The 10,455-nt window shown below is 35.6% G+C and overlaps 1 protein-coding gene across 1 annotated transcript; it reads left to right on the top strand.

The window, feature by feature from the left end:
* Nucleotides 1–9,202: 9,202 nt before the first annotated feature.
* Nucleotides 9,203–10,132, top strand: LOC141492534 (olfactory receptor 2G6-like). Its single transcript, XM_074192905.1, has one exon. The coding sequence runs from the start codon at nucleotides 9,203–9,205 to the stop codon at nucleotides 10,130–10,132; it is 930 nt and encodes a 309-aa protein (XP_074049006.1).
* Nucleotides 10,133–10,455: the final 323 nt, after the last annotated feature.

Here is a 10,455-nt window from a genome sequence, read left to right as displayed (position 1 = left end):
ATAGACTTGGATTAGTGGAAACTAATCGCTCTATGAGACATCAAGAATCAGTAAAACAAAAATGAAAAAAATTGAATATGAAAAATACCTCACTGGAAATATGACTGACCTAAAAAATGGTTCCAGGAGAGATAATTTAAGAATTATTGAATTACCTGAGTCATGATAAAAAAAAAAAAAAGAAAGAACCTGGACATCTTTCAAGAAATCATCAGTGAAAACTGCTCTAATAGGATCTGAACCAGGGGGTAAAATGTCATTGAAAGATTCCACTGGTTATCCCTTAAAAGGGATACCAAAATGAAAATGTTAAGAAATATTCTACCTTAATTCCAGAATTATCAGATAAAAGAGAAAATTCAACAGGCATCCAGAAAGAAACAATAGAAATGCCAAGGAACGACAGTCAGGATTGATGTTATGTTTTGTCCTGCGTTCTCGAAGAAAACCATGACATCTGAGGAATTGATGCTAAGACAAGCATATGAATTGAATTAGGGTGGGGGTGGGGGTGGGGCTGTGCTAAGTTTCCAGCCTCACTTTCTCCCCCAGAGTAATATGGCTCCATTGTTCAGCTATGAATCAGGATGACTGGAGATTGTCCTGGATGAAAAGCCATCAGGGTAAAGTGTCTTGCCCAAGGTCACACAGCTCATAAAACTCAAATGTCTAAGACTGGGTTTAAACTCCTGAACTCCTGATTCCAAGACCAATACTCTATCCACTATAGTTTCCCCAAGCTAGGTAGCATAGTGAATAGAGATTGTCCCTGGAGCCAGAGCAACGGGAATTCAAATCCATCCTCTGCCACTTGCCACTTACTGGCTGTGTGACCTTGGGAAAATCACTTAACCCTGATGTTCTCACATCCAGGACCATCATCAGTCATCTTGATTCATATCCAGCCATTGAACCCAGATAAATCTGGAGGAGAAAGTGAGACTGGAGAAAGAATAGCATCTTCCCTCACTCAAATCTAACTCATGTGCTTGGCATGGCTTCATTGCCTGACACTGTGGTCTTCTTCAAAAATGAAGGATAAACATTAACAATATCTCATTAGAATATGCCTTCTTCACAAAGAGGAAAATATCTCTGTGTTTAACCTTTGTCAGTTGGAATGGCCTCAGTTACTCTCAGGTCCCAGTATCACACACCCAAAAAGTGATCATTCAGCTTCTGCTTAACACTCCCAAGGAGGGGACATCCTTCCCCACAATGGAGTCCAGGCCATTTCTAGACTACTCCCATTTTTGACATCCTTTCCCTGATATAAACCCTAAATGATCTCTCCTCAGTTCTGAGCCTGCTTCCAGATTTGTCCTCTTGAATCAATAATGGAAAGTCCTTCCCCTTCTCCAACTATTTTGGCTTTGAAAACATAGCATCAGGTCTCATTCACCTAGTTATGATTGCACAAGACTTAGCAGCATAAACATTAAAGTATCAAAAGGACTGGAATACGATATCTTGGAGCACAAAGGAGTTTGAATTGTAACCAAGAATCAGTTAGCAAAATTGATCATACTCATTTGGGAAGAAAAGAGGGACATTCAATGAAATAGGTGATTTTCAAATCTTCCTGATGAAAAGACCAGAGCTGAACAGAAAATCTGATCTTTAAATGAGTCTCGAGATACATGCAAAAAGTAAATGGGGAAAAGAAAAAGGATGTAATTCAAAGAGATTAAACAGGTTACATTTCTAGATGGGAGGCTGATAATTATAATTCTTGAGAACTCTGTCACTATTAAATGGAGTGTATGTATACAGAAGGTATGGACATAAGCTGATTTTAATGGGATGATATAAAATTATTGTCATTTAAAAAGGGGATTATATCTGGAAGGATGGAAAGAGGAGACACAAAGTACCTATTTTAATAGAGGGAAAGAATAGAGGTGCTGAGAATTGCTTGAATCTTACTTTCATTGGATTTAATTCAAAAAGGGAATAATATATGCAGTGATGCAGGAAACCAAACCCAGTGCTACATGGTGACAATAGTAGTGCAAAAAGGCCACTTGGAGACTCTCAGTCACAGCAGAGGTATGCTGTAGGGTTGGAATTTTATTTTACCCTTCAGGGAATTAGGAAGGTGAAAGGAAGGAAAAGGGAAGGAGGGGCTGAAAGAAGGGAGTGCATATTGAGGAAGGTGATGGTAAGAAGAAGCACTCAGAGATGAATCAAAAATTGTAAAATTTGAAGACACACATATATGCAAACAAAATGATAAACACACACACATGATTTACATGACTATTCTGTAAGTCCCTTGAGGCCAGGAAATTTGTCTTATATTTGTTTACCTCCCTTATGGCACTAAACATTGTCTAATGAACAATATAATTGCCAAATTGAACCTGTTATAGATTTGTTACTAGAAAAATGCTGGGAGGACAGAATACTTCCAGTAGGAAAAGCCTTGGACTTGGAATAAGAACTCTTTACTAGTTCAGACCAAAATGTAATCAATTATTTAACCTTTCGGAGTTCACTTGACATTTCTCAGCTGATTTGCTCAAATGTGAAAGCAAATTCTTTTACTTCCTTTTATATCTTACAGAGGTTTTATCGTGGATTTTAAACAGCATTTATATATATATATATATATATATATATAAAAATATTTATATATATATATATATGTATTTTTTTATTGTCTTCCCACTTAAATTATGAGTTTCTTGGGGGTTGGGCTTGCCTTTTGCCTTTCTTTGAATCCCTAGGATTTAGCATAGCGCATTGAAGGCACTTAATAAATTCCTATTGACTGATTGAGTTTGAAATGAGTCAATGCCCTGTCATTTTTAAAGTCCTCTGTATGTGTCAATAACTGCAATCCACATTTGTTGAGTGGTTCACAAGTCATACATGGAGTACCAGGTATAATCATTACAACAGTTTCATTTTCTCTCCTATTAATCACTCCAGTCTCATAAATATTTCTTCAGAGAATATTTCATTTCTTTGATAATTTTCTTTTCTTTGGCATTACTGTTTAATATTTCTGCACAATAATTTTAAATTATGATGCTTCATTAAAACCCTCCTCAAGAATCTAACAAAGGCAAAAGAAGCAGAATGAGCATAATAAACAAGTTTTGGCATAGAGACAGCATGTGTCTCCCAGTCATTGTTGCCACTTTGGAGTCCTAAAGTCCATAGAATAGTCAGGCATAATCCCTGAGAGACCTGTTTTGGAACAATTTAACTTCAGGGCATTATCTTGTGATTAATTATGAAGTAGGGATGTATATTTCCCCCAAATGTCTTCAGCATCAATAATTTATTTTCCTAAACTTTAGTTCTTCCTTCCTGCTGGGAGCTGTGGTTCTCTTCCATTCCCACATGAGAATCTTTCAGTAAAGTGAGACCTTTTTTATTAAAAATGTCCCCATTAAAGATGGCCCTCTCCTCCATCATGTTTCAAACAACCAAAGCCAAAATATATTTCAGAATTCCAATCCCCTCTACTCTCTAATAGATTAACTATGAGTCAATGTTCTCAATCACTAAATTGAAAACATTTGAGGTCTCTAGAGAGATATAGGGAAGAAGATGGTGTTGAACTTTAATAATGAGCATTTTTAAAATGTTATCAGGTAGGTAAGAGGGAAGAGGTATTGGAGAAGTTTCATATTAACAATATTTTGATTATCAATGAATATTATTCTCAATTTGATAATTCAAACCAGCAAATATCTAGACAAGGACTGTTTCATTTTGTAAGAATTTCTAATATAGACCTGAGTGCAGTGCACTGGCTAAAGTTTGCCTGAATTGTAACAAAGTGTTTAATATGGTATAGAATAATTTAGGATTTAGGATGAAAGGATAGAGATTAGATGATAATAAAATTTTAGAATTGGTTGAGAGGGTCAGATTCAAACCATAGTTGCTTTTAATGGTTTTTAAAGGTAACAGGGCAAGAGTCTATCTATAGTGGAGTTTTCCAGTGATCTGTGCTGAGCTGTGTTTTAAAACATTCTTTTGAATAAGTTTATAGGTGTAATATTCATTAAGTTTGTAGAATTCACAAACTTTGAGATAAGACTAATTCACCAGATATCAGAAGCAAGATCTAAAAGCAGTTTAATGGTCGAACTGAACTGAATGAGATGAAATCCAAGAACAGATGAGAAGACTTACACTTGGATTATAAAAATTAATTGCATGATCCAGATCCATAGTTTAACAGTTGTGCTGACTTCAAGTTTTAGTGGAACACAAACTTCAAAGGCATTAGAAGTATACATCAATTTGATGTGATCTTGTTTTGCATTAAGTGGGGCATAGCTTCTAGGAAAAGGAAGGGAAGAATAGTACTGCACTTTGCCTCATCTCAAATATTATATTCATTTCTGGATACTTTGTTTTAAGAAAAGTGCTGATAATTTGGTGACTTTTGGCAGAGGGCAACCAGAAAAGTAAAGGGGAATTAACCCATATTATTTGATAATTACCTGAAGAAGCTTGTGATGTTTAGCCTGAAGAAATGAGAATATTGAGAGGAGAGGGGATGATAACTGTCTTTAAATACCTAAGGGCTATCTTATGTAAGAGAGATTAAAACTCGCTTTACTCGGCTTTTGTCAGGAGAACCTGGTGAAAATTAGAAGAAAATTTAGGCCTGATTTCAGTAGAAAAAAAAACTACTTAACAATAAGAGTCATCTGACTTCCAAACATCCTAAAATAGATTGGATTCCAAGAGAGGTAGTGTATTCCCTTCCTTGAAGATTCTCAAACAGAAGATGAATGATCACTTGAAGGAATGTTAGGATTGACATACTCTTAGTGTATGACTTGGAGTAGATAGATGAGGAGGTTCTTCCAGGTTTCCAGTTTTGTAATTCAATAACCATGCAAAGTACTGCACCAGATGCAAAGAAGACAAAGACAAAAACAAGTTTTCCCTCACACTCAAGGATTCTACTTGGGAGGAGAGAACACATGCACAGGTAAGTAAATATAAGGTAATATTTTTACCAGAAAGAAAACCTTTACAATTAAAGAAAGGAGAGAGGACTTACTGTGGGAGGTGCTATTAGCATTGAAAGAAGACAATAATGAAAAGGGAGAACATCCTAGGTCTTAAAGAACCCACAAAAGTGAAAATCCAGGAAATAAGGCACAGAGGTTGTTGAATAGGCCACCTTTCCTAAACTATATAGTGTACAATGGAAAGAAATGTAAAATTAATCTGAAAATTTAGATCAGAGCTAGATAGAGAAGGAATTTAACTTCCAGCAATGTGTTGTTTCTATTCTAGAGGAAAATAGTCACTGCAGGTTTCAGGGCAGGAGAGAAACATGATCATCATTGTGCTTTAGGGAGATTAATTTGCCCACTATTGTAAAGGATACATTAGAAAAGAGAGAATGACATCAGGAAAAACAATTTGAACATTTCTCAAAAGTTTGGATAAGAAGTGATGAGCACCTATATTTGAGAGAGGTGATTGATGTCACAAATACTGTGGAATTAGATTGACAAGATTTGTCAAATGACTAGAAATGGAGATGTGATATAGAAAGTAGACTTAAAGAAGATGTTCAATGTTTATAATGTGGATGGTGTCCACAACATAAATAAAAGGATTGGAGAAATAATAAAATAATATGAAAAGATTCATTTGGACCATGTTGAGTTTGAGCTGACTGTAAGATACAGAGAGATGTACAGTAGACAAATGATATTGTAATATTTGCAATCAAAAGAGATATTAGTTCTGATCTTGGATTTGAAAGACCTGGGAACAGATGAGAATCCTAAAATTAAAACAGACAAAAGGATTCTAATTTAAAAAATTTTTAAGATTATGTCAATGTTTGGGTGGCTAGGTGGCACAGTGGATAGAGCACCAGCCCTGGAGTCAGGAATACCTGAGTTCAAATCTGGCCTCAGCCACTTAATAATGACCTAGCTGTGTGGCCTTGGTCAAGCCACTTAACCCCATTTGCCTTGCAAAAACCTTAAAAAAAGATTAAGTCAATGTTCTGTGGGACTGTGATCTCATAGTTATCTGACACTGAGTTATTTTTACCTCTATTCAATGCCCAAACTGTAGAATTTCATTCAAGTATTCCAAGATCAAGGTAATGCTTAGTCAATTGTGCCTTATTTGAGAAACAAATTAAGCTGATTGCAGAGATTAAATTGTTACCAAAACTAGTGGATCTCTATGCATAATAAATAGCCTCAAATCATATTTTGGAATTGGGCAGGAGATGGCTTTCTAATGCCAAAAGAGGTAGAAGCCTTCTATTGGACCCTTAAGCCAGTCAATAGCAACTTAATTCTCTTAACTCCTTCACTAAAAATCTCTTTATCCAGAGAAATCTGTAAGGGTAGAGAATGCCTCACTGGAAATTCTGGCATAGAAAAAATGGCATTCCAAATGGCATTCCCTGTTATTCTGCAATGACTATCCCAGGTTCATACATCCATCATTGAAACTGGAATGTGAAGTGAGGTCCTTCTGAGTCTACCAAAACCTATCCTCTATCACGCACCATATCATAATTGAATAAGAGCTATAAAGGACTTTAAAGGTCAAGGAAGTAACCTAAGTTCTTTACGGATGCCTACATGGGGGTCTTAGAGACATTAATTTCCTTACCCAGCATTACAAGGCTATGAAATGTTTAAGACAGGTTTAATGACAAAGTCCAGTCCCTTTTCTACCATACTACAGTGCCTCTCACTATTGAATACCCCTAATTATATCACAACTAATAATATTGCCGTTGTATTAATTTTATATGTTCTTACGCAAACTACTTTAACTTTCCTGATCTTAAACTTAATTTCCAGAAGAACTAAAATGATTTAGAGTACTCTTTCTTACTGTATGATTGATTATATTATTACTACCATGAAGAGGTGGAGGAGGAAGAAGAGGAGGAAGTTTTATCCTCATTATCCCTCGTCATTTCTAGAAGGCAAATAATCAAATAACAAAATTTTTTAAAAGGGAGAAAATCCTTTCTCCTATTCATCTTCAATCTATCATAATAAATCAACTAGAGTCTCTGAACTATCTATTCATTTTGCTGAAATCCGATCTCCAACAGGACATGTATCTTGTACTTTTTTTAATCAGTAAATGAGAATATACTTTTCTCAACCCCTGAGACAAAGAGAATTAACTTAGCAGAAGAGAGCTGAAACAGTGAAGTCTACAAGTGACTTGTTGATGAAAATGCTTGCTTCATGGGAATAAGGATTGTTCAGTTTGTATTTGTATCTATGTTGTCTGATCCATAGTAGATACGTAAAATATATTGATTAAGGAGTAGTCAAAGATTAGAAATAATAATAGAAACAATAACATTATCTCATAAAATTGTCCATAATCTCCATGAGATTTGCTAGTAGGTAAGATAAGTAAAGTGTGGTTTACATGTGAAATGATTATCTTCTGGTTTGGTAATGGTAATCCATTCTATTGGACTGCATAATATATAAGATAATCAGATGTAGGTTCCATTCTTACTAAACACTGTAAAAAATGAAAGGTTTGACTTCCATGTGTTGTAGTTTCACTCTTCTCGTAAGAATTTTATTTTTTACATTCTCTAATGGTGACTATGAATTCCTTTGTAAACCATAAAACATAACCTTAGGTAATGCAGTGGATAGAGCACTGGTCTTAGAATCAGGAAAGAGTCATTCTCCTAAGTTAAATCTAGCCTCAGATACTTCCTGTGTGACTCTGGACAAGTCATTAATCTTGTTTGCCTATGTTCTTTATCTGGAAAACAAACTGAATAAAAAAAACAAGCAATTCTTGCTTTTTTTCTAAGAAAATTTCAAATGGGATTATAAAAAGCCAGGAAAGACCAAAACAAGTCAAAAACAACTGTTCAGGAGCCCAGACATTTTGAGAAAGCTTTAGATTTAAGATAAGGATTACTGAATTTAAACTCTGAATCTGAGGCTCATGATAATCTGAAAACTTTGATACTTAAACATTTTAGATACCTTTGTTTCCACACCAGTATAATAGATATAATCATGCTAGTTAGCCTTTATTTCATATAACTATTGAATGAAAAGGCTTGGAAAATTGCAATTATATATACATATGATTCTTTACTATTATATGTGGCAACAAAATGATAAAGTGACAGTCCTTTGAAAAGCTCTGAGTCCAAGGACATTGCCCAAGGATGAAATAGGCTGGAATTGGTTTTTATCTGGAAAATAAGAAAAAAATCTGCCTAAATTGGACTAATTTTTAGTGAACAATCTAATGGTTATTTTCCAAAATATCCACAATAAATTTCAGTTGAAGTTAACAACACTGTTTTCCTAATAAAAAGCTACAAGGTTGATGCTGAATCTTTTAAAATGAAGACAGGAGTACCTGAGTTCAAATCTGACCTCAGGAACTTAATAATTACCTAGCTGTGTAGCCTTGGGCAAGCCACTTAACCCCATTTCACTTGTAAAAAAAAAACAACACTAAAATGAAGATTTCAAAATATTTACGTGTGATGTATAAGTTGTGTTTATGGAATAGAAAAATCAAATTCAGCCATGATAACTGTTATTGGGGGCACATTATATCAACTAACTGAACTGATTTTTTTTTCCTTAGAAGACTACCTACCTAGAGCAGAGGTAGGGAAGCTTTTTTCTTCCAAGGATCATCTGAATATTTATAGCACCATTTGTCTATTATATTTGGTCAATCATTTAATTAATTTACTCCCAAAAAGCTCCTTGATTTATTTTGATTCCCAGCTACTGTGGCAGAGTCAGACCAAGTGGCCTGTGGGTCAGATGTTCCCACCCCTGACTTAGTCAGAAAATATTCAAAATTAAAGAAATCTTGGAAAAAATATGTTCCATCCACTCATTCTATACATTGGGAAATGGGTCAAGTGACATACAATTAAAGACCAAAGCCACACCCACACTCACAACCATCCCCTACACACACTCACATACACAAACACATACCATATGTGTCTCTTATGTGAACATAGCTATTGGCATATTGTGCCCTCTCTTAAAATGTGAGTTCTTTGAAGGTGGAAATCATATTTGCCTTTCTTTATTACCTTAGCAGTTATCACAGTACTTGGTACATAAAAAGATCTTAATAAAGACTTGTTGACTTGATTTACTCTCATGGTTTTAATATTTCATTCTGTCTTTAGTATCCAATAGGAACTCTAAACTGAAGGTCAATGGAGCAAAACAGCAGTTTTCAAGAGGGCTTCATTCTCTTGGGCTTCTCTGATAGGCCCCAGTTAGAGATCATTCTATTCGTGGTCATTTTGATCTTTTACATCTTGAACCTAGTGGGAAACATGACTATCATCTTGGTTTCTAGCATAGACCCCAAACTACATACCCCAATGTATTTCTTCCTCACCAATTTGTCCTTTGTAGACCTCTGTTTAACTACCACTGTGGCCCCTCAGTTACTATTCACAATGAGAAGCAAGGACAAAGCTATGAGCTACATTGGTTGTGTAGCACAGCTGTATGTGGCCATGGGCTTGGGATCCACTGAGTGTATTCTCTTAGTGGTTATGGCCTATGACCGCTATGCAGCAGTCTGCCGCCCCCTTCACTATGCGGTCATCATGCATCCTCGACTCTGCCTGTCCCTGGCTGCCACAGCTTGGCTTAGTGGTCTTGTCACCTCTCTGATCCAGTGCACCCTCACTATACAGCTGCCCCTCTGTGGTCATAATCAGCTTGACCACATCTTTTGTGAGGTGCCTGTGTTGATTAAGCTGGCTTGTGTAGATACTACTTTCAATGAAGATGAACTTTTTGTAGCCTGTGTGGTCTTCCTTGTGGTGCCTGTCTCTCTCATTTTGCTCTCCTATGGCTACATCACCCAGGCCATATTGAGGATAAAATCTGCCTCAGGACGTCGCAAAGCATTTGGGACTTGTTCTTCTCACTTGGTAGTTGTAATCATTTTCTATGGAACCATTACCTTCATGTATCTCCAGCCAGCCAAGAGTCGGTCCAAAGACCAGGGAAAGTTTATCTCCCTCTTCTACACTGTGGTCACACCTCTGTTAAACCCACTCATCTATACCCTGAGAAACAAGGATGTAAAGGGGGCACTGAGGAAACTGATACCTGAAAAAGGTTATTAGATCAGAAGAAAAAAGCTATATTAGACAAGAAGAAAGAGACTTGTTTTAATTTCAGAAAGTTCTAAGCATTGTTATTTATTTCAATTTTTGTCTCCCTATAGAACTGGACAAAAGCAGTGAAAATTGAGATTCACTATCTTCATCTCATCATGTTTTTATATAAATTGATTTGAAGTAGATTAGATAATGTGCCTGCATATCTACATATATGTATGTTTCTATACACGTATGCAAAGCATACAGAAATGTATTATCTTAATATATATATATATATATATATATATATATATATATATATATATATATATATATAAAACCTCTAT

The sequence above is a fragment of the Macrotis lagotis genome, chromosome 1, assembly GCF_037893015.1.
Source record: "Macrotis lagotis isolate mMagLag1 chromosome 1, bilby.v1.9.chrom.fasta, whole genome shotgun sequence".
Taxonomy (NCBI): Eukaryota; Metazoa; Chordata; class Mammalia; order Peramelemorphia; family Peramelidae; genus Macrotis; species Macrotis lagotis.
The sequence above is the reverse complement of the archived record's forward strand: the minus strand, read 5'-3'. Positions and strand labels throughout refer to the sequence as shown.